The sequence below is a fragment of the Balaenoptera musculus genome, chromosome 4 (assembly GCF_009873245.2).
Source record: "Balaenoptera musculus isolate JJ_BM4_2016_0621 chromosome 4, mBalMus1.pri.v3, whole genome shotgun sequence".
In the NCBI taxonomy this organism is placed as follows: Eukaryota; Metazoa; Chordata; class Mammalia; order Artiodactyla; family Balaenopteridae; genus Balaenoptera; species Balaenoptera musculus.
Window position 1 is genome coordinate 9,506,364 of NC_045788.1, and position 25,245 is coordinate 9,531,608.

General features: G+C 44.5%; 1 protein-coding gene across 9 annotated transcripts in view; it reads left to right on the forward strand.

The window, feature by feature from the left end:
- TBC1D5 (TBC1 domain family member 5) overlaps nt 1-25,245 on the forward strand; it is a 538,946-nt gene that overhangs the window by 504,658 nt on the left and 9,043 nt on the right. For all 9 annotated transcript variants that reach the window (XM_036849871.1, XM_036849872.1, XM_036849873.1 and 6 more), the window contains one exon: nt 11,437-11,536. In XM_036849871.1, the coding sequence (XP_036705766.1) occupies nt 11,437-11,536 (100 nt within the window). The remainder of the gene's footprint in view (nt 1-11,436; nt 11,537-25,245) is intronic.

A 25,245-nucleotide genomic window follows, 5' to 3' on the forward strand; every position in this document is an offset into this window, starting at 1 on the left:
TTGTTATAAAGCAGAAACTAACACACCATTTTAAAGCAATTATACTCCAATAAAGATGTTAAAAAAATTTTTTTAAATAAGTGCTTGTACTTACAGTAGAATAAATTGACCCCAAACAGTTTAAGAATTAGTTCTGAATAGAACAGTGAAGCCACTCTGGGCAGAACTGGCATAGGGACATTGGAAAGCTGTCTTGGGAGCCTGTCACCCTGCTTCTCCTCCCTGCATCCTACTCCATGTTGAGAAGAGGTCTCTTGGACTGTTACCGAATAGGCATCTAACCATGCAGGCATCTGTTAAAACCGCCTTAGAGCAGGGAAATAGTAAAGTGCTTCACAGCCTTCCCAGAGAGGTTGGCAGCTGTATTCAGAAGTCTGAATCCTTGCCATTCAGAGTGTGGTCCATGGACCAGCTATGTAGTCGTCCCCTGGGAGCTTGTTAGCGGTACTGACTCTCAGGCCCCACCTCAGACTTGCTAAATTAGACATTCTCCAGGTGATTTCCATGCATATTAAAGATTGAAAAGAATTAGTCTGAGTAAGGTTAACGGAATACCAAATCAGAAATGAGATTTTCTGTAGATAAAGCCAGCTTCAGATACATCCCGGTGTGAACATGTTCTCCTAGTGGGTGATGGGTAAGTGCTTTCCATGTGTCAACTCTACTATTAGGACATTTTGCATGTATTAGCTCCTTTAACCCTCAAAAGACTCTGAGGTCAGTTCTGTAATTATCGCCCAATTTACAGATGAGAGTACTGAAGCACAGAGAGGCTGTGTTTTAACTCTCTTCTGCAAAAAAAAAAGTTACTAGTCATGCCTGGACAGTCGGTAATTTCTGCCTTATCAGAGCCCAGAAAAATAAAATGGGGTAAGAAACTACGATCTTTTTTTACTTCCTCAGTAAAAATTATGAGAGGAAGTTGAATAAGAAGAAACTTCTCTCTCTAAATTTTGTGAGCTTCACATGTTCTACTTGTAAATTGTTGTTTATAAACAATCTGTATCCCCTGTCCCATCCACGGCAAGCACGTGATTGGAGTTAATTATTTTAACTGCCCACACCTGACTTCAAAAGGATATTTGGAACACTGCCACATGGAAACCAATGAAGTGAATGTGGATTTAATATGTAATTGGTCAACTTGAGGGATTTGCTAAAAGACAGTACAGCAAATGTTTGCATGGAAAAGTAAGTTTCTCCCTCTATTTCACCTGGTGGCCCTGCCCTGCAGCTCTTCATGGGCTGCTGCGGGGAACAGCTTAGGATGGTCCCTGTTAGTGATCGAATGAGGGAGCGTGGTCAGAGCGCCCGGCTGGCAGAAGCCTGGCCCGTGCCTCACCTGGCCACGCTTATTTTAGGGCAGGCCATTTTTAACTTTATAAGAAGGCAGTATTCTTTTTTTTTATTTTGGTAAAATGGACATAAAATCTGCCATCTTCATCATTGTTAAGTGTACAGTTCAGTGGTATTAAATTCTTTCATTGTGTTGTGCGTCCATCTCCATAACTCAGCCTATCCTGTAAATTTGAAACTGTACACGTTAAACAATAACCCTCGCCTCCCTCGCCACCCTTCCTTTGGCAACCACCATTCTGCTTTCTGTCTTTATGATTTTGACTACTCTAAGTATCTCATATAAATGGTACTGTATGTAAATACCATACAGTATTTGTATTTTTGTGACTAGCTTAGCATGTCTTCAAGGTTCATCCACGTTGTAGCATATATCAGGATTTCCTTCCTTTTTCAGGCTGAATAATATTCCATTGTAGGTACTTACCACATTTTGCTTATCCATCTGTCAGTGGACACTTGAATTACTTCCACATTTTAGCTATTATGAATAATGCTTCGGTGAACATGGGTGTACAAATATCTCTTTGAGACTCCACTTTCAGTTACTTTGGGTATGTACCCAGAAGTGGAATTGCTGGATCATTCGGTAATTCCATTTTTAATTTTTGAGAAACATTTATACTGTTTTCCACATCAGCCTATACCATTTTACATTCCTACCAGCAGTGTACAAGGGTTCCAATTTCTCCACATCCTCACCAACATTTGTTATTATCTGCTTTTTGGATAGTAGCCATCCTAATAGGTATGAGATGGTATCTCATTATGGTTTTGATTTGCCTCTCCCTGATGATTAGTGATGTTGAGCATCTTTTCATGTGCTTGTTGGCCATTTGTATATCTTCTTTGAAAAAATATCTATTCAAGTCCTTAACCCATTTTTTAATCAGGTTGGGTTTTTTTGTTTTCGTTGCTACTGAGTTTTAAGAGTTCTCTATATATTCTGTGTATTAATCCCTTATCAGACATATGATTTGCAAATATTTTCTCTCATTCTGTGGGCTGCCTTTTTACTCTGTTGTGCACAAAAACACAAATTTTTTGATTTTTTGTGCACAGTTTTTTATGCACAAAAAAATGTTTGATGCACAAAATTTTTGTAATTTTCATGAAGTCCAGTTTTTCTACTTTTTCTCTTAATGCCTGTGTGTTTGGTGTCATATCTAAGAAATCATTGCCAAATTTAACATCATGAAGTTTTGCTCTGTTTTCTTCTAAGTGTTTTATAGTTTTATGTCTTACATTTAGGTCTTTGATCCATTTTGAGTTAATTATTTGTTTATGGTGAGAGATAAGGGTCCAACTCAATTCTTTTGCAAATGGATATCCAGTTTTCCCAGCACCATTTATTGAAAATACTGTCCTTTCCCACGTTGAATGGTCTTGGCACCCTTGCAAAAATTATTTGACCCTATATGTGAGAGTTTATTTCTGGTTCTTTATTCTATTCTATTGATCTATATGTCTGTCTTTTTGCCAGTACCATGCTGTTTTGATTACTGTAAATCTGTCGTAAGTTTTGAAATCAGGAAGTGTAAGTCCTCCAGATTTGTTCTTCTTCAAGATTGTTTTGACTACTCAGAGTCCCTTGAGATTCCATATGAATTTTAGGTTGAATTTTTCTCTTTCTGCAAAAATGTCATTGGGATTTTGATAGAGATTGCATTGACTCTGTAGATCATTTTGGATAGTATTGACATTCTAACAATGTTAAGTCTTCTAATCCATAACCTTGGAATTTTATTTCCATTTATTTCTCTTTAATTTCTTTCAGCAATTTTTATGGTTTTCTACATATAAGATTATGTCATTTAAAAACAGAGATAGTTTTATTTCTTCCTTTCCAATTTGAATGCTTTTTATTTCTCTTTCTTGTGTAATTGCTCTGGCTGGAACTTCCAGTGTTGAATAAAGTTGTGAAGGTGGAACATCCTTGTTTTTTCTACTCCTGATCTTAGAGGAAAAGCTTTCAGTCTTTCATCATTGAATATGATGTTTGCTGTGGTATTTTTCATGTATGGTTTTTATTACGTTGAAGTACCTTCCTTTCACTAGTTAATTGAATGGTTTTATCATGAAAGGGTGTTGAATTTTTTTAAATGCTTTTTCTGCACCAATTGAGATGATCATGTGTTTTTTTCTCATTTTGTTAATGTGGTGTTGTTCACACTTTCATATGTTGAACCATCCTTGCATCCTAGGGATAAATATATACATATATAAACATATATACATATATATGTATATATATATATTCTTTTTTAGGTTCTTTTCCTTTATAGGTTATTACAAAACATTAAGTATCTAGTAAATGTCCTAGTCTTTAATGTCTGGCTCCCCAAAGGGGAGAAAGAGAAAAATGAAGTGGGGCATAAAGGGTGCAGGCTGTTTAAATCCACTGGAAGTCACTTCATCTGGAGAGGGAGAAGTTTGCAATAATGGAAGGAGGTGTGACAATGCCCACCCTTCTCTTTGTCTGCACCTCTGTGATCAGAAACAGCAATCAGTGATCAGCACAGATCCCTGATATTTGAAGGGCAGGGTCCTTTTTGCCCACTCTGGCTCCCACAAGCTGCATGCAAGCTGCTCTAAGAACAAGGGCACAGCTGCCTGCCACAGGGCTAGGGGGTGGGGATCCCAGGTAGCTCCTATTGTGCTAAGAGCTGAAATGGACCGAAATTAACTGCAGTCTACCCTCCATGCCTTCCCCAGGAAGTGGACAGTCTTCAATAGACTCCAGCATTCCAAAATAGTTACATCCCGCAGATTCTGCTGGTGCAATTATTGTGTAGGTGGGGAGACAGATTTCTGGTGTTTCCTACTCCCCCGTCTAACCCAGGGCAGTATTCCTTAATGTGGTTGTTTTATTCAGCTTGCTGGAGGAAACTAAAGTATGAAAATTCATAAAGTACTGTCAAGTTTAGGTTTTAGCACCTTTGTTCTAGGCTGTAAGAGGCTGGAAGGAGCATCACCCCATTATAGCTTGACATGGGGAGGAGGGAAGGGCCTCCGTGATTGTTATGAAAACCCATCCTGTGAGGAAGGACATCTCTGGTGTCCACGGGTGGTATGCGTCTCAGTGCTGGCACATAGCACTGCTTCAGCGGCTGAGAAAAAAAAAGTCCGCTTGTGTAAGTTCTGCTCCTAGCTAGCCACCTAGCCATGTTAAAATTTATTTATAAAAATAAGGGGTTGAAATATATTATCTCTAAAGGAAATTCCAGCACTGAAATGATACGAGTTGCTAAATACCTTAAGCTTTGAGTTTCAGTTCAAAATTTCTAAAGGCCTTTTTCATTCACATTTAACATGTTTGTTTACATCCTATCTGAAAATAGGAACTGTTTTATTTACTGGGGAAATTTGATAACCATCTTTACTTTTTTAAGTGTCTTTAAGAATCACATTCTTTCTAGGCAACCCATGAAGAACAGCATCCAGTGATGTTCCCACTCTAAGTGCAGAGAAGGGAGCCGTTACCCTGAAAGTGCTGCTTGCACATTGTACATTGTACAAAATATTATAATCATTTACTTTTTCTCAAATTATTTCATTTAAGTTATTCTTACTGCTTGGTGTTGTTTAGGGAACAGATTTGTTTAGACTACAGTGTTGCTTACAGTTTGATTTGGAATCAGTTTTGGTAATTTAAAAATATTAATATTTCCTTTTTCTCCTTAGTAATCACCTTTTACTTTTTTTTCTTATTTTCTCTCTATTATGTTATTTGAGTAATAATTTGATTTGATGATTACAAAAGTATGATCTGATTTCACCGTAGAAAATCCAGAAAAAATAAGAGGGAAAATGACCTGCAATCCCACCGTTTGGAGAATAACCAATATAAACAGTTTGCTGAATGTCTTTCCCCTTTTTTCCAAAAACAGAGTCATTCTTTACCTACTACTTTTCCAGTCAGTATATATGTTATTGTTGAATGTTCTCCTGTGAGAACATTTAATTTCAAGTTGCCTAATATTCTGTGCATCAGTGTGTACCACAGGTTACCAAGTCCCCTGTCATTAGACATTTCGGATCTGTGTCGAAAGGACGAGGAATTTCCTGGGAGTTGTTTTTGCCTGTGTCCATAATTCCTTGGAATAACTTTATGGAAACTGTATTAATAATCTAAAGACAACAAAAGGAACATTTACTGAGCGTTTACCATTCACCAAGCACTGTGCAAAGCACTTCATCTGGAATATCTCGTGTAATTCAATCCCCAACAATCAGCTGAGATAGGGGTTATTTTTATCCCCATTTTATAAACCGGAAACGGAGGCTCAGCAAGCTCGGCTCTCGGGTGGGGGTCACAGAGGCGGTCCGTGTGGGTGTGATACACACTGATGCTAGGGCTGGTGACTGTGCCCCAGCTCGCTCCCTGCGTCACACACCCGGAGCACTGATTTTTATGCTCCTGAAAAGCCTTCTTCGTGCTCCTCGTCTGTGTTTTCCAGTGGCGTCTTCCTCTGCTGGCACCATATGCTCCGGCTGGGGTCCCATCCACACCATGTGTGTATTTTGCCCTGGGTAACCACAGCTTCCTCAGAACATCTGAGGCCTTCCCACTTTTCCTCCTGGAGACTTTCCGTTTCCTTCACTTCCCACTCCTTGTTCACCCATCTGCTCGACGACGACGGGGTGTCTCTCCTGTCTTCTGGCTGCTATATTTAGCCTGTTCCTGCTGCCTGCCAGTGCGTGTCGGTTGCTTGTCTGCCGCTCTGCAATCTGAGGACACCCCGCTCGGAAGCTCGGCGGAACTCCACCCTGGTGGCCTTCCTGCCCCACTTTTCTCCAAACCGAGCGCGCCGGGGTCTCGACTAGTCTGTGAACAAGGACCCTGCTGCCGCCTGTGTGATCGCGAGCAGGGCAGCGTGTCAGGGCAGTGGGCACCGCAGTCCGCACGTTGGGCCCCAGCCCCCGAAACATCAGTGTCTGAAGCAGAAACATAACAGGGATGGAAAGGAGGGAGGGGGAGGCTTCCTGCCGATCCCCCGCGCCTGCTGTGCTCCACGCCCCTCCTCGACTCAGTGACAGGCGCTTTGCCCTTGTCCCGCACTTTCCTGACTCCACTCCTTTGTTCTCTGGGTCCCTGCCTCCTAAAATGTCTTCCTTCGTTTCCTCTGAGCCAAGTCCCCCTTCTTCAAGACCCATCAGAAATGCTGCCTCTTCCAGAAAATCTGCCTTCATTTCTACCTCTATGGAAGCCATCTGCCCTCCCCATAACTGTGAAGTTTCTTTTTTCATATCTGCTGCAAAACTTCCCTGACCCCTCTCTTGGCTTGATGTATATAGGTCTGACCTCCTGCTAAATTTGCAGAGGTTGGAATACATGTCTCGTTTGTTATTATATTTCCCACAAGGGCCAGCACAATACAAATGAATATATTTGTTGAAGAAATTAATGAATAAGTGAATAAACAATAAACTGCAAAGTCTCATCCTGTTATTAACCCAGAAAGAACATAAAGATGTTGCAGCATTTAACAAAATTGATATATAAAATCCATATATTATAAAACAATTTAAACATTTGAGACATACAATATGTGAGTGGAAGTATAATGATGCATCAACTATTTGGGGGTGAATGGTGGTAGAAGCACCACTTTTTAAAAAGCAAATTCAAAAAACATTTCTCCAGATACAGTCCAAGCAAAAATCATTCGGCAAACTAAATGGAACACAGCCAATCATACCTGAGTGTTTTTGAAGGAAAATAATTTAGTAAGCCATTTGGGGTTAGGACTTAACATTGGAAATAGTGAATTTCTCTTAAAGGAAACTTGAGATACGAGGTTATTCCTTGGAAGTCCTAGTAGTAATCAAGCATAAGAAAGAATATATATACCTGGGGAAATAGGAGTAGTGGGTTAAGTGACTTGGGTTCTCAAACAGCTTTGTCAACCTTGGCATCACTTCCAGAGAACGTGACTTACAGAGGAGACCACGTTTCTTGTAGGACATGATGAGAGGGTCTACCTCATAGGTTTATTGTGAGGATTAAATGAGTTCATGCACGTGAAGCGCAGGGTCAGGCATATCATAACCACTATAAAAGGGTTAGATGACAGCTGTTTTCCTCTTCTGATGGGGCGGCCCTCGTCCTTGGTCCTTCTCTGCAGGGCTGCCAGGTCCATCTGGTGCTGTGTTGCACACGTGGTCTGCACACCACCCTACTTCATAATCCTCCATCAGTTTCTTGCCTTACACATCAGTTCATTATCCAGAACTTAAGACAGTAATGGGCTCCCAAGCCCTAATTCATCTTTCTGGGCTGAACCACATAAAAGTTTTAAACCAAGAGTGAATCACAGACCTCTGTATTTAAAATCTATTTTATTGTTTTGACCTGATGAAAAAAATGTTTAAAAAAAGAATAATTGCCTTTATGGAGTACCTGTTCTTTGCCAGACACTCTCTATGTGTTATCATTTGGTTCTCCCACCAATACTGCCAAGTGGGGGTGAGGGGACCAAGAAATTAAGGAACTTGTTCAAGATCACACAGCCAGTAACTGGTAGAAAGAGGATTCGAACCCAGGTGTGTCTACCCCTGAATTCCTCCCTGTTTCACCATCCTCCCTCCTGTAACAGAACATGTATGTGAAAGTAAATATAGTAAGCGTTTCTCTTCATGTCTTATTTATACATAGAAATGACACTAACCGGTTGTTTTCATAAAACCTCAAGGCAATTAGCCAAGCATTTGTTTTTGATTACAGAGGACCATTAATGAAAACAAATGACTAAAGCTGTCAGTGTCTGAAGCATGTTAGTCGGGAGGCATGTGGAGCCTGAGAAGCTAAGATGGAAACAGAAAGTCAGTTCCCACAATTTTAGAAGCTTGATTCTCGGCTCTTCTTTTATCTGTAATTATATGAAAGAGTGAAGAATAAATGACAAGCCACCCTTTTGCCTCAAGTGATGCCATTTCTATTTATAAAGTCTGAGTGATTGTTGAAGGGCTTAGGAATATTTTAAGATTAAGCAAACGCTAGAGAGATCATACACTGAACTTCAAACTTTCAAACGGAAGAGGTTCTTGGGCCCCTCAACCTGTTTCAAGCAGAATGCTCGGCTTATCTCATAATTGGGCTTTTGTGTCAGCTTTCCTTTGGAAAAAAAAAAGGTTTAAATTAATGAAAACTGCCATTTTCTACAGAGCAGATTCCATTTGTATTGAGGTTTACTCAGGATTTTGGCAAGCAAGATGCTCTTCACTTGCCATCAGTGTCCTAAGCAAAAGTGCACGCCTGGAAGACTGTGTCTTATATCGCCGTGTGCTCAGCCAGCACGCGCTTCCGGCTGCCGTGCTCTCGGGTCTGCCCCGTACGCTTGTGCAGGTTGTGCACTGCACAGTTCAGAGGGCGCCAGTCTCAGCCCATTTTCCCTACAGTCATGTTCCTACCAGCACGGTAACGTGTTTGGAGGAAGAGACCCCCTTGAGCTCCGTACTTCCCTCCAGCTGTCAGTGCCTCAACACCCACAGGCAAGGCCTGCGTCCCCTCCAGCTCTTCTTCCCTCCCAGCTTTTAAAAAGAAAACAAACTGAACACAATAAATCCATTGAGGTAGGAATGACTGCTGCAGTTTAAGGCTCCCAAGGGCTTTTGCATCTTATAAGAAGTGATGGCTTAATCCAAACTAAATACTAATACATAGAGTAAATAGACAAGAGGTGTTTAAGCCAGGAGGTGGTACATTCCTGATGTCCTTTGTCCATTCCGGGCTCTCAGCACCCCAAATGGTAGCCGAGTGCAAGGACAGACTCTGGCCATACCTGGGTCCCCGTCTTTCAAAAGACTGCCACGAACTGGCCTCAGTGCAGTTCTAGACTCTTCCAGTTGGGTTTGTATCTGTGGCACGTTGAAAAGGTGACTTGTTCAATAGGAGGGACAGGAGGCTGGGATCAGGGTTCCCAGGGCAGTTATTCTTATTTCTTTATAAGACTTGCATGTACTCTACCTCATCCTCTAGTTTATATACCTTTCCTATTCCAACTCCAAGCTTGTAAACTCCCTGGGAGCAAAGTACCTAACTTCTGCCTTCTCCAGAGAGTGCCAAAGTTAGGCCCAGACTGGGTGGAGGATTACTTAAGTTTACATGACTTGTTAATGGCAGGACCGGGAATAGAACTCAGATTTCCTCGTGCCATATACCGATCTAGTGTTCTTTCCATTCCGTCACTATGTCAGTTATCTGTTGCTGCGTAACAAACCACCCCAAAACCCCACTCCTCAAAACAGCATTGTTACTTCTCATAGGTTTACCGGTCAGGCACTGGGACAAGGCTGGGTTGGGCTGCTCTTCTGTTCCACGTGATGCTGACTGAGTTACTCATTTGGCTGGCTTCAGACAGCTTGAGCCGAAAGGTCCAGGAAGACGTCATTCACGTGTCTAGAACCTCACTGCTTCTCCTGTGGCCTCTTTCTCTCCATATTGTCTCTCCTCTCTTTCAGTATCCTAGCCTGAGCTTCTTTACAGCTAACTATGGTAGCTGTGTTCCTCTAAAGCAGAAGTTGGCAGGCCTCTTACCCTAGCCCCCAGCTGGAACAGTTTGACTTCTGCTGCATTCTCTGGATCAAGGCAAGTGACAGGCCAGCCAGGATTCGAGGGAAGGAGAAATAGACACTACCTCTTGATGAGTGGAACAGCATGTACATTGAGGGAGGGAAGGCATGGATGGTGGCCATCTTTGGAGACGAACCACAACCAGGGTTAACCAACAGATGTAGCCGTCTTTCGGTAATTCCTATAGGGTCCTGATAGAACGGGGAAACTCAAGTTTGTGCAGACACAAAGGAGAAAAAGGAGAAGAAAAATGCCCTGAAACCACCTACCCAAGGCCCCAGTAATCATTCCCTGGCTGAGCTTCTCCTGGTTGCATTTGTCTTTACTTGAGTATCAGAAGAGAGGCTGCTTCGCCTTGTGGGATGTATAAAGTACATGGTTCATGCTTGTGTAATCCTACGTGCGCATTTCACAGTAATTTGTTTTTAGAGCTATGGCTATGTCTGTTTTCTGCGTCACGCATTTAAATGCATCTTCCTAAGGGCTCGTCCTCCAGGCAGCCGTTAAAAACAGTGCTTTTCAGTGCTGCGTATGTGTATCGCTAAAATGTGGTACACCTACAAGTAACCTTTTCAACTGTTAATTTCCATCTATGTGTCAAATTATATTCAGTCTCTAAGAAAAAATATCTCTTGGGAGGTTTCTCTTCCCTTTTTTTTTTGATGACGTAGAGGATTCTTATGTGAAAAGATAAGTGTCTAACACTGGAAAATCAATTTGCTAGCCTCATCCAGCTTTGAGGATTACTCTCTTTCTCTGAGAAAAACTCCCTTAATCTTCGAAATTTCCTTGGGAACTTTTTTGCATGTATTCCTTTTTTTCTTAAAGAAAAAAAACCCACGTTTTATCCTTTTGTTACAGTTAGATTGTCTTTTACCGTTTAGATAATTATCCCACCCAGAGTATTTTTCCTGGAAACAGTCAAATAAATACAATCCTCTAGTATCTTATCAAGAGAGGAAACGTAAGAGCAGCTAATTATGGGCTGTGGGGACAGAACTTTTCCAAGTGCTTTGGGAAATCTCACGTTTTAACAGATTATCATTGTCTAGAAAATGATGAGATTTGTCTGAAACAAATGGAAATCTTTGGTTTCTCAAATGTGTGTGAGAAAATGTAATGGTCTTGTACCAGCTGCCTAAGGAGTAGGATCCACTGAAATCCCATTTACTCTCTCAATTTGTGTGGCTCAGTAGTTACTGAAGATATTTTATGTACTTTTGTAATACGAGGTTGTATGGGTAAACATCTACACGTGGCGCAAAGCTGGCATTCAATTAGGAGAAGTCCAGATTATTTTAAACCTCCACTTTACCCTTACTCTGGTTTGTTGGTGGTGGCAGTAGTAGGTTTGCTCTTGTTTATTTGTTGCTTTCTTTTGTTCTGTCTAGGGCTGAAAAGACACTGTGGCTCTTTAACAGTCCAGATCATTTGGAGGACTTTGGGGATTTTCTTTGATTTTTTTTTTCTTTTATTTTCATATCTTTTTGCTCCCTTCATTTTAGGAAGAAGAATTAGAAGCCCAGATTTCCCTCCTTCAAGGACAGTTGAATGACCTGGATGCCATGTGCAAATACTGTGCAAAGGTGATGGACACTCATCTTGGTGAGTTGAAGTACTTTGGCCCTGGGCACGCTGACGGTCGTGACGGTAACAGCCCGGCCACGAGGGCCTGTGTTGAGCGCTTTACGTGAATTATCTCATGTAACCCAGCAGAGCTGCAGTAGGTGTACGGCTACTATCCAACTTGCGCACATGAGGAAACTGATGCACGGAGATTAATACAGTTTCCCCAAATTATAACACCAGTGAGTAGAGGAGAAATTCAAAATCAAGCAGTCTGACTATAGATTTCAGCTCTTAACGGCTACACTGCCCTTTGTAAATATCTCTCTGCCCCAAACCAAAATGAAATATTGAACTTTCAAGATCAGATGGTCAGCTCTACTCTTGTGCTAACCTACCTATCATCACTCATGTGATTATTATTTTGGCGGTGCTTTCGTTATTTTTTTAAGTATATGTTTTTAACCACCTGCCCGAAATGCATGTCAGGACCCTGACCTTTTCTTACTTCTGACTGTGCCTATAGTTTAAGAAATGTCTTAGTTTGAAGTTGAGTTTATGTGTGAGTTGTCCATATGTCACATGAGAGAGTCTTCAGGCCTTATTCTCTACCTTTGGGAAAGTTCTGTATTTTGTATTAGAAGTGGTCTCTGCTGGACCACCTGTGTATTGCTTCAGGAACTCCATGCTGCTTGCAGAACTTTTACAATCCATACTGTGGTTATTTTCAGCCTGCTTATGGACATCCTTTCCTTCTCCATTCTCCAGTGTCTAGTATCTGTAGTTTGGGAGCAAATTAGGAAAACAGGACATGTAATCTCATGGAAATGGCCAGTATGCTGCCCGGTGAGTGTGGAGAAGTGGCGATACCAAGCACTGTGAGAAATCAGGACGCACCCCACCTATGAGGGGAAACCAAAGAGAACCTACCAGGGCCTCTTCCCACTGGCCGGGGCCACGAGCATGGCCCATCTCTGGGGCCTTCGCTGAAGATAGACTTTATGTTTGTTCGGTTTTTAAAAATTTTCTTCATTTTGTTCCACAAATATTGAGCGCCTGCAACATGCCAGGCCCTTTTCTAGACACTGGAGAAATACTAGTGAACAAAACAGATGAAAATCATGTATATTTCACAGCTCAATCCTATTTTTGACAATTGAAAACAGCCATTTTTTATCAGTTTCATGTTTATCCTTCAGAAATAAACTATGTTTGTACAAACCAATATAACCCTGCACTTATCCTTTCAGAGTGCAAGTAGAGCATAATCCTCTCACTGTTCTGCACTTTGATTTCTCATTGAACACTATATTATGGAGAGCACTTCTATATGAATACAGAGAGTGGCCTCGTGCTTTTTTACACCTGCATTGAATTTCATTATATGGCTGTATCATAATGCATTTAACCCCAGACTAATGAGCATCTAAGATGTTGCCAATCTTTTAACATTACAAATGATGTTAAAATGAAGAATCTTATATAACCTTTCACACATGTACAAGCATATGGTATAAATTCCTACTTTTCACCCTTTAAAGGAGTGTTTAAATAACTGTTGTAAGTATAAGACAGCCCTGAAGCTCAGTCCCTGGTTTTCCTAGACTCAGGGAGCAGTTGTTTGTGGAACACGAAGCTTATGAAAGACAAACACTTTATTTAGGAATAACAGTGACAGCCCAGGCAAAATCTAATCATTTGAATTGGCCGAGTAATGGAGACAAAGGCAAAGTGAATTCCTGGTGCCAAAATTATCCAGATAATTAAGTTCCTGTACTTGACTTTGCTCTGGCAAGTTGGTCTCAATAATAAATCAGGAACACAATCCTCACTTGCCTCCAAAATTCAGTCGTTCTTCCTCTTTTTTAGAAGAATGAAAAAACTTAGGACGGATGAAGATAGATTTTATACCTTAGATTCGATCAATCACCCAGCCTGCTAGGTCCTGAGTCCATGACATGTGGCCAGAACGGCTGTCGTCTGGATGTAGCCTAAAACATACTGGCCTGGAGCCAGTAATACACGCTCTCTTACGGCTTTGGAGAGGTGCTTGAACCAAGTGTCGCGCGGCCTCCCGCTCGCTGGGCCCTGTTCTATCCTCCGCCTTCTTTCTGCTCTCTTGACCCCTCCTCCAGAGAAAGGGCTCAGGAGGGGGAAGCAGCAGGAGAAACGGCGGTAGGTGATCAAAAGGGTAGTATCTGTAATCACAGCAAGAGACGTCCCCCGTCACATCTGCGTCCACCCCCTTCAAAACTCTATTTATATGTTTCTTTATGACCAATTTTTAAAATTCATATAGAATTGATTTTACATGAATCTTACAGCATCACAGTTTAAAATGCATCAAAAAGAAGGGGGTGGGATGAACTGGGAGATTGGGGTTGACATATATACACTCTGATGTATAAAATAGATAACTAATGAGAACCTGCTGTACAGCACAGGGAACTCTGCTCAGTGCGCTGTGGTGACCTAAATGGGAAGGGCATCCAAAAAAAAGAGGGGATGTGTGTATACGTATAGCTGATTCACTTTGCTGTGCAGCAGAAACTAACACAGCCGTGGAAAGCAACTATACTCCAATAAAAAAAATAAAATGCATCAAAAAGAAGTAACGAAGAGGTAGTTTATGTATGAATAACTGATATGTATTACATAACTAGTTTTAGTTAATTATTTAAATATAATTTTAATTTTAAAGTAAGTGTGGGCATATGTGTGTGCACATGCACATGTGTGTATTTTTTCCTTCTGCAGCTACATGGGTGACCTTCGTGTTACTTGATTTTTGGTTTTGACCAAAGTAGGAGAACAAAGAAGTGACTGAAAAGATTTACTGGAACTCTAGCAAAATCCTAGAGTAGGATATTTCCAAGTTGTTTGGGCCACATAGCAGCTTTTAAAGCAACTTTACTTAAGCCTCAGAATTTTCAAACAGCTTTTGCTCTGATTTTTGTTCTTTCAGTCAGCACCAGAAGAGCATTTTCTCATTGCATGGGAGGGGGAAGCACTTTAATTAAAGAAAAGCCCATACCCAGCTGTGAATTTTCAACTAACCACAAAACTAGATTTGTTTTTGTGTATATGTTTCACTTTCAGCCAGAATCCCTTCACATGGCTGTCGACTTCTTTTTGCCATATAGATAGCATGACTGCATTTTTACAGTGGGGTCGAGGGTTGCTACAGAGAATTCGTGGCCCTGGGGGCTGCAGGTGCATTTTATTTCATCTGCATATATAACGCTGGTTTATTAAAGGGTGTTCCCGGGTTGTAGGCAGTTTTGGCTGTAAGCAAAAATTTGAGGAAAACACAAAGATTAATTGAGGTGAAGTTCTTGATCTACTTTTTTTTTTTTTTTTTTTTTTTAAATTATTTATTTATTTATTTATTTTTGGCTGTGTTGGGTCTTCGTTGCTGTGCGAGGGCTTTCTCTAGTTGCAGCAAGCGGGGGCCACTCTTGATCGCAGTGCGCAGGCCTCTCACTGTCGCGGCCTCTCTTGTTGCGGAGCACAGGCTCCAGACGCGCAGGCTCAGTAGTTGTGGCCCACGGGCCCAGTTGCTCTGCGGCATGTGGGATCTTCCCAGGCCAGGGCTCGAACCCATGTCCCCTGCATTGGCAGGCAGACTCTCAACCACTGCGCCACCAGGGAAGCCCTACTTTTTTTATTATATCCTTTAAAAATGACTTTAATACCCTAGTATTTTTTCCATATGAACTTTTCTGTTTTTCCTGGTTATTAAAGTAGTTCAAAAATAGGCACAAGTGGGACTTCCCTGGCAGTCCAGTGGTTAAGACTCCGCGCTCTCAATAAAGGGGGCACGGGTTCGATCCCTGGTCGGGGAACTAAGATCCCACAAGCTGCGCGGCGCAGCCAAAAAAAAAAAAAAAATAGGCACAAGTGAAAAATCCATGACTAAGTGATTGATTATAATATAGTAATGCAATCTTTATAAAGATTAAAATATTTATTAACGTAAGGAGATGTTCATAATATATTATGAAGTGAAAACAGCAGGTGGCACAGTAGAATATATTTGATGTGAAAGTAACCATTAACAGTGGTGGCCTGAGTGAAAGGAAGAGTATAGAGGGACTTTCTAAGGGACCTAGTCTTCTATGCTTGGAAAATCTGTAGATGCCTTAAGTGCGCGTAACTAGCACCTGGGGGTCGGTCTTTATACTGCAGGCAAGAGTCAGCTATAAGAGCCGTTACAGTGGTACCTGAGAAGGAGAGACAGCCTCGTGGGCATCAAACAGACACAGGGTTGAAACCAGGCTCTGTCACTTGTGAGATCAGCCTGCCTATGATCGCGTCTCCATATATAAAATGGAGATACAAAGATCAACCTCTTGCCAGTTGGTTGCCAAGACTAGTATGTTTTTAAAGCCCAGCACAGGTTGGGTTTTCAGCACAAATCCTCTCCTCTTTCCCCTTAACTCTTAACTGTCCCTTCTGGTGGACGAGCCTGGGAAACTCAGCCAGCCCATGACCGGAGAGCTGAGTAGTGACCGGTCTAGGGCCCCGCCGCTAGTTAGCGGGAGAGCTGGGAACAGTACCACACTTCCCAAAACCTACTGGAATATTCCTCAATCAAATCATGCCAAAAGATGCTGGATTTTTCGATCTGCTGGTCCTCAGATTAGGTGTGTGAGCTCTTTGAGCAAAAACAGCTTTGTCAGAGCCGAGTGGTGCGTCTGCAGGCCGCGGAGGCATCCCGAGGGGCCGTGAGAGCTGCCTGAGATACTCATCCGGGAGTTACTGCTCTGCACCCTCTTCTAATGTTAATTATTTTCACTAAATTCCTTTCATTTCAAGAGAATGCCATATCAGCCTCTGTTATCATCAGACATGAAATAATATCTTAAAATGTCAAGTACAGTTCAAGGCTATCTTTATAACAGAACAAATACAGAGAAAAGCGTCTCAGTTAAAAATGAAATAAAGGCATTTGTTTAAATGGTCCTTTAATTGTAGAGGTAATAAAATTGACTGGTTAGCAGTTATTTCCTTATAGTTCTGGAAGCCAACACTGAAAAAGTATTTGTTTTCTCAAAACTCTACCAAAATTCCCATTTCATTACCTCCACATAAGTGAGCCATGTGAATTCAAAGATTTAGAGACAGGAAGTGAAAAGCTGTGTTTTATTAAATCTAAACTTTTCCCGTCAACTTTAGAAGACTTTTTCACATGTTCATTTTTCTGTTGCCATAGTCACTCCTGACAGTTGAGCTGAAAACCATCGACAGCAGGAACCTCCGTGGCTGAGTCAGGCTATTTTTAGGTTTGCCGTCGTTCACACGTAATTTAATTGCACGTGGGTGAGCTGCCTGCACTTCTCTGATCTGTGAGCAGCTGGGCCTCTGCTCACCCTGCCTGCTCCCAGGGGAGGTGTTTCCCCTCATCTGTTCGGTATTTACACTCGTTTCCGGCCGCTTGCCCTTTCATTGGTGGTTCACACAGACAATGGGAGGGTTAAATGCAATGAATTAAGGGAAATTAGAGTTCTGTAGCCCATAGGATCTTAGGCTGTTGAAGAGGTGGACGCCCAAGAGAAGAACAGGCTGTCTCGGCCGTTCTTCATTTCACAGATAAGGAAACAGAGGCCCGGGCAGGGTGAGTGACACGCAGCTCGCTGGTGCCAGGAGCCCAGACCCCATCCCAGGCCTTGGGCTCTCTTCCACTGACGATCCTGCTGAGGCCACACTCGAATCAGTAGCTGGACTTCAGATCTGCTGTTTTATGGCACACATCCTTACTGATTTTGTACTTGTCCTAATGTTTATGCAAGAATTAGCTGAAAGAGGAGGCCATTTTTGAAAATCAGTGTGTTTGCCTCTGCAAGAACTTTATGAATCTGATTTGCTGATGTTTATAAGAACAACGTTCAATTGATGTCTTTGGAAATGTTCAGCAAGCAGTTAACTAATGACATTTGAGAAACACAGGAGGAAAATGGGATCACCAGACAGCTTTCCCTCTGTCAACCACGCTGTGATAAAAGCTTCTTGTAATTCTTTTAAGAATTTGAAACACTGCATTTAATTGTGGGTAGCATAGTCCTCTGTAGAAGGATAAGATATACTTCACCTGAGGGTCTTGTTAAAAATGCAGATTTTGACTCAGTAGGTGTGAGCCGGGGCCTGAAGATCTGCATTTCTAATAGCCCCCAGGACACCTGGTGATACTGGCCCATGACAGACCCCAAGCAGCAAGGAGCAAGAGAACTTAAACAATCGGGGCAAGATTCAGTTAAAGTATTGCTAGTGCTGTCATGCGTCCGTAACCCCACACTGCAGGCACACGTGCAGGAGCTCTGTGGGTGGAGAGCTCACAAGCTCCCTGGCGACATTCAGTGCTGTTCTCAGCCTCTTTCCAGCCTCGCTGTCTCGTCGTGGAAGGCATTTTCCCCCCGGTTTTATTACCAGAAGCCTTGGAAGCATCTTCCTTGCACCAACCCTAGACCTACTGAGAAAAACTTAGCCAACTGTACGCTACCTTATCCTTTCCTGGCTCAGAGAACACATCCCTGATCACATGCCCTCAGTATGGACGATTCATCTTGCATCATTTTGTTTTCCATTTTATGGCTCTCTCCATTTTCCCACATGCTTTTCCAAACTGAATATCTTTCACTCTCTTTCTCTTTTTTAAAGATCATTCCCAAATCCTTTGTCTTTCTTGAACTGTGTCTGACTGCAACACCTGTTCTTCCCACCTCCATACCATGCTGCCTTTCCACCTCCTCTAACCCCGGCCTCTCCAGTGATGACCCAGGAAGCAAAAGACTTGTCCCCCCCCCATCCCCCCACCTCAGTAGAAACAGGCTTGCCACCAACAGCTCGAAGGCTCAAGGACTTCTTGGCCACCACAAGCATCTCATGCTGAGCTAGGAGCTTGTGAGTGGGGGGAGGGGGCCTGAGGTGGCGGTAAGGAGGCTTGAGTTCACTGCCATGGCTGTGTTTCACTCCCAGCTGAGGTGTGGCACTTGACTGTCCCCAGTCCTCAGGTGGGCAAAACCTTATGGCCTGAAATTCACAAAGAACATATCCATCTTCAACCCAATTCAAAGGGTATTGTCTGACTAAATGATGTTATTTTAGGATGATCTTAGCCAAACTTCTATCTCATTGCTGCCAAATGAGACGGGGTGGTTACAGAAACCACAGGATATTTCCTATTAGTGAGGTCCTAGCTGTGTTTCTGCTTTTATTTTTAGAAATAGGTATTCTGGCAAAGGCATCTAACCGTGACTGGAACTTAGAGACCTTTTAAGTTGAAAAATATGTGCAGAGTCTCTTCTGGTTGACCCGAAGGCGGCAGCCATATCATGAACAGGATAGATTTTACCGTGAGGAGCCATGCTTCTGTGCCAGCCTCTGGCTGGCAGGGAGGTAAATCCTAAGAGAAGAATCCAGAAACGGTTGAGACCAGTACAGATTTGGAACTCTGTGCTGAGCACACTCAGTTCACTTAAGAGAACTATTTGTTGACCCGAAGACTCATCTTCAGTGCAATACACGTTATTTGCCTAGTCTTCCCTTGGGTTTTCCTACGGATTGCTCCTCTCCCAGTGCTGAGTTTAGGATCTTCAGCCATTCTGGCAGCTGGATGCAAAGTAGGACCCTTGATTATATTTTCTGTGTGATCTGCTTTTTGCTTTTTAAGAAAATACTGAGCACAAAGCCCCGGACTCAGTCCTTGGCTCTCAATAGACCGTCAGCGACTGTATGTACTTCCCTTCACCCGCCCCTCCCACTTCTCAATCCAGGATTTGCTTGATCGGATTAGTAGACCTTAATTCTTCACCTGAGAAATCTCTCACCTACCTCTATTCCTCAGGAGATAAAAATCAGCCCTAATGTTGGCGGGAAAGCCTCGCATTGGCCATTCAGGCTGTATTTCCTAAGTACCTGCTCTCTGATGTAGAAACAGGCTCGGGGTGAAGGAGGTTGGGGTGGGGTGAAGTGGGGGAGCGCTTTTCAAATCGAGCTCAATGTGTATGGAAAGGGTAGACCAAACTTCAAAGTAGGGAGACAGAGCACAACAGAGAACATGCCTTGTTAGAAATACCTAAAGTGACACGTGGCTTCACAGGAAGCAAGCACGGTCCTCCTGGAGCACCAGTGATCTCAGAGACATTGGCAGGTATGGTGGGTTCAAAGTCAAGGGATGTCGTGAACCTACACCACCCACATTTGGAACCAGAAGACCTGGAGTCTAGGACTTGCCGTGCAGAACTGCGCAGTTTCAGGAAACTTTTAGTCTTCAAGCCTCATCTCTGGATGACAGTTGCAAGCATAAAAGATGAAGCAGGAGAGTCCATCAAGCAGGTGCTTGCGGAGGGAAGGCCTGACGCTTGAACAGCTTTAAGGTGGGCTTTGAAGAGAAGGAGGGTGTGGTGTTAGGAGGAGAGTAGAAGGGCCTTCTAGACGGGGAGTGGTATTGCAGGGACACCCAGAAATAGACACCACGGATTAAAGGGTGAATTTGACGCCTGCAGTCTTCTCCTAAACCTGCCTTCTCCCAAGACTGGACAACTATGGCACACCCTCTGTGGGCAGAAATCCCTTTGCTATTAATGGTCCAGCCAAAGCCAATAGTGACGAAGTACAGGTCTGCCCCCCTCCTTGACTAATGGTCACTTCTTAAACCGCCACCACTCAGGACGCGTGTGACCCTAGGGCAACGCTACATGTGCCCCCTCTGGTCTGTAACAGCCTGTGTATTTCCTCTGGGGCCGTCCCTTATTGTCAGAGGTCAGGGTGACTAAATCTCTGTCAGAGATGAGAGAACCTCTGGGAGCAGAATCCACTTATCTGGGTATTTAAGGAACTGGTGAAAGAAACAACAACAACATACTAAGCAATAATAATCATAGCAAGGCAGCATGATAGACGTGGACCACTTCGATTATCTCCTCTAACCTTCAAGACAGGTGTCACCTGCATGTTACTGACAGGTTTAATGACACACAGACCCATCAGTATCATGGCCCAGGGTCATCAAAGTCCAGGCTGTTGGATGACCACTCCAGTGCTCCGGAAAGCTCTGGGAGAAGTGATTGGTGTTCACTTCTCTGGGAGAAGTGAAAGGTGACTTCCTGCCTCTGGCTGACCTCCCTTAGGTCAGTTCCGCCACCAGATAAAGGGCACTGGCATCTCAAGGCAGTTGAGTCACTGCCAGGACCCCATCCTGTGCCTTTTCGTATCTCCGGCTTCCCGATCAGTGCCATATGCATAAATCGTGTGTGTCAGGAGGGCTCAGGAGTCCAGCCGATCCGGAATCTGATCCTAGCTCTGTCCAGTCATGGGACCTCACATAACAGACCTGGCATTTCTCAGCTGGGCTCCCATTTCTGTGACAGGATGATGGTCCTCATCCAGAAAGGTTGGGGTGGTCAGATGAGGGAAGCTGGCTGTGTAGACATGGAAGGTCCAGGGTGTTGAGCTTCTGCAGTGGCCTCGGTGCTGTGCTGTTTATTTATGCTTCACACTAATCCTCTGGGGAAGGGTCTGTTATTACCCCTCAGGCACAAGGAGGTTAAATGACCCGCCCACTTTCACCTCCTCTATAGACAGATGGGAGTTCTCCTTTTGTCCCCTTTTCCTGCCCTTCTTAACGAATATAGGCTTCTGTTATCTTTGCACCTGGCATGTAGATGAAAACACTTTTATTTTAGCATTGAAAAGAATTTTAGGAAATTGAAAAAGTAGTTCGTGTGCCATTTCCATTATCCTTAGAGAGACCCATTTTTGCGGCGTTGACATTTCATTAAAAGTAGTGGAGACCCCATGGGATTGTGATGTTGATGAGATTTTTGTGTAATTTCCACAGAAGCAGTTAGTTTTGTGAGGTTTTCCCCTTTAGTTTCAGTGCCCCAACATCTGTAATAGGTAATGCTTAAATAGAAGGAGATTATAAAGAACATAATCTTCCTTCTACACAGAAACAAAAAGAAAGAACTTTTATATCATCATTTATATTATTCTGCCTCTTACTAGAAGGAAAAATGTGCACTACATTGAAAATTTAAACATTTCACATTTCTGCCTTTAATATTATAAGGTATGAAAAGAGACCATTATGTTTTTCTATTTTTACATGCAGTGCCTTTGTGACTGAGAAGTTGTATATTACTAAAATGGTTGTAAATGCTGCCTTGAATCAGTACATAGTGGAAGTGGCTAGGCAAAGGATTTACACGGTCAGTACTTTGTGAGGTAAATAAAAATTCTTGTATTCAGGACATTTAGCAGCCTCTGTAGGTGCCCTTTTGTTTTGACTTGGATTTCTGTACCCTGGACTGCACAGCTAGTCAGCTCAGTTGATTACAGGAGAGGTTTAGCCTTAAAATTAGGTGAACATTTTATGTCATTTTATGTGGGTTTTCAGGGGAGAAGCTCCTGGTTTTCATCCGCTTCAAGAAGGTGAACTTTGATCCAATCCGTAGAACCAGGCTGCAGAACGGTCGGGGGGGAGTGCACTGCTGAGGACACCAAGGCTCTGGGCTCGTCGCCCCCCAGGGGCGCCCTTGGCCTTGGTCCCCTTTCACTAGAGGAGCTGGATGACTTTGATCCTGTGTGACAGGCAGCGTGGCTGCTGTGCTGAGTTGAGAAGTGTTCGCCCCAATCCATGTTCACCCCGAACCCGTGCATGTGACCTTATTTGGAAAGAGGGCCTCGACAAGTGCCATCGAGTTGAGACGAAGCCGGGAGGAGGCAAGAAGGAACACTTCTCTCCAACCTGCAGGGAGCGAGGCCGCACCGGCACCTTGGCTTTTGACTTAAGCACCTCTGGAACGAGAATACATTTCTTTCGTTTGAAACCACCCAGTTTGTAGTACTTTGACACGATTACAGCTGCTAGTCACATTAACCCCCCCAAACAGTAGAATAGACACACCAGGAGGTTATTTTTTTTTTTTTTCTTAAGTCAGAGCAGCCCAGAGGCAGGCCCTTCGGAGCAGGTATGGCAGCTGGGCGATGTGCTGGGGCCCCGGGCTCCTGCCGGCCACGCCCACAGCGCTGGGCGGTGATCTGCATCCAGGTGCTTGCAAGGTGACCTGCAGGGCTCTTCCAGCCTTTCAGGCAGCACGAGGGGGGAGCGTAAGGGCCCCAAAGGCACAGACTGAGCCAGTCCCCATGGGGAGCTTCCCTTACAGCTCTTGGGCTACCGCGGTGTCACGTGACCACCGCTGGCGGTGAGGGAGGGCGCACCGCAACCTCTGGGACCCGTCGGTGAGGAGGGGTTGGAGGGTGGGGTTGGGGTCCCCCCCACCAGCAGCCCCGCCACCTCTTTAGACCTGAGAGACGGTGCGGCGGCCGTGAGGATCTAGGCTGTGGCTGCTGGGGTCTCAGCAAAGGAGAGCACTGGAAGGGAGGGACCTTGAGAAACAGGGAGCGCACCCCCACTTAGGCCAGAAGGACCAGGGTTTCCGTTACTGCAGCTTCCTGACGCGCTCCTGCCCTCTGCTTCCCCAGCCCGCCCTGCCAGCATCACCACTACCCCTCTGGAGTATACGGGCCATGGGAGGCTCACAGCAAAGCAGGGCGTCCACCAGAGCGTGGCCAGGCCTTCTTGGTTCATGGGGTTTTCGGCCCGCACGGCCAGTGTGATGCGGTAAGGCCTCAGGTCTGTAGTGGGAGAGTAAATCTATATACTTAAACTCGGGTGTGCAGAAATCTCGCTCTGAGGTTCCAGCCCCACCAGCGGCCGTCTGAGGCCTAAAGACTTGCCACTTAAAGGCAACTCGATTTCCTACCGGTTAACCACCTTGTGTGGACCGAGGCCCACAGTTCGTTTCCCCACTCTGTCTCTTCTTCCTGCCCGGGGGGCGTCAGGATTCTGGTCTGTCTCACGTGTCCCTCTGTTATTTGAGGAAGGGCCTCTGAGTGCCCTCCGGGTCCTTGCCGGCCTCTAAGGAAGGCTCTGTTCCCGCATCCTTCTAGGCCTCTGTCCCCACTGGAGCCGCTGACTGCCCTGTCAGCCAAGGCCTGCGGTCCTTACTGCTGCCGACCGTGGGCCCCACCACTACATTGGAGATGGGAGCCAGGCAGTCTGGCCAAGCCCTTTGGCTCTGCGCGATGTTCCACAGCAAACTCTCCAAGGGGCAACAGAAGACAAAGGTCCTGCAGGGCAGGACATAACCTATCACAGTTGCTCTCTACAGATCGCCTCTCTTCCTGGCCCCCGATTTGCCAGGTGCGGCCTCTGTTAGTTCCTTGGACCCGAGAACCCCCCGCGCTTCCTCCAGCCGTCCCGGTGCCCCTGCATCCGCTGGTTGAGCTTCCTCCCGGGGCCTGGGAGCTCTCCCTTGCTGCCTCCGCCTCCACGGCCGGAGCTGGGGATCTGCCCCCTAGCGGCTCAGTGGGGCAGGGCCACCGCCCGGCCAAACTGCCCAGGCAGCCCTGGGCCCCGAGCTCTGCCTTAAGCTGTGACAAAGTGAGAGAGTGGCATGGACATATATACACTACCAAGTGTAAAATAGATAGCTAGTGGGAAGCAGCCGCATAGCACAGGGAGATCAGCTCGGTGCTTTGTGACCACCTAGAGGGGTGGGATAGGGAGGGTGGGAGGGAGATGCAAGAGGGAGGAGATATGGGAATATATGTATACATATAGCTGATTCACTTTGTTATACAGCAGAAACTAGCACACCATTGTAAAGCAATTATACTCCAATAAAGATGTTAAAAAAAAAAAAAAAAAAGCCAAGCAGTCCTGAAAACAAAGGCAACCCTTCTCAATCCTCCCAAAGACCTGCAGAACTGTCTCTGGTCAGTCTTCTGCAGTTGGTTGTCGTTAATGTCTTGTTGAGTGGACTTTATGGTGGGTTTTTTGTTGTTGTTTTTTTTTAATTGAGAGAGAACAAATTGTTACAGGCTTTGAAGGAAACCAGAAACATTCGCTCTCTAATTATATCTATTATTCCATTCCCATTCATCTTGCTCTCTTGTTTTGAAGCAGGCCTTTCTATTAGCCAGAAACTCCAGTCACGTTTTCTGAATAAGTTAAGGCTGCTGTTTTTCTGCTGCTGTCTGTAAGAGGACTTGTCAGTATGGTCTGTAGATTTATTCTTAGCGAAGGTTCTAATAAACTGGATGGACTCATGTTGATAGTACCAGTCTTCGCCTTGCCCCTTGCTGGAACTACTTTTTGGAAGTATTGATGATAGCAGTGTTTTGCAGTGCAGGTTCCAAGGATGTTTTTCCATGTTTGTTCAGTCGGTCGGTCAGTCAGTACTTACCGTGCACCTGAAATGCGCCAGCCATTCTGCTGAGGGCTGGGGGTGTAGTCCTGAACCAGACCCTACTGGGGGTGATGGACCACAGATAAGCCAGCAGACGCCTGTGCTAACGTCGGGTGTGACAGGGCTTATTGTCGAGGCAGTAGAAGAGCTGGTGGGGGGAGACCAGAGGGTGGCCTGGGCCGCTTGGCTCTGCTCCAAGGAGGCCGCAGGGGAGCCAAGGGTGGACCCCTGAGGGGAGCGGCCGGCAGGGCTCTGGGGACAGAGCCTCCAGGCCCCGGGGCAGGCAGGATGCTGGCCCCGCCTCTGCCACCGCGGGCCGTGGGGGCCAGGCACAGAGCAGAGGAGCCCCGCGCAGAGACTGGGCCAGCGTGGTAGAGTGAATGCCTGAGAACGTGGCTTGTGAGGCCTTGTAAATAGGGTATCATTAAGGGCCAGGAAATACGGAAGCAGGTGTTCACGGAGGGCGAGCCTGCTTACTGCAGCGATTCTCAGTGT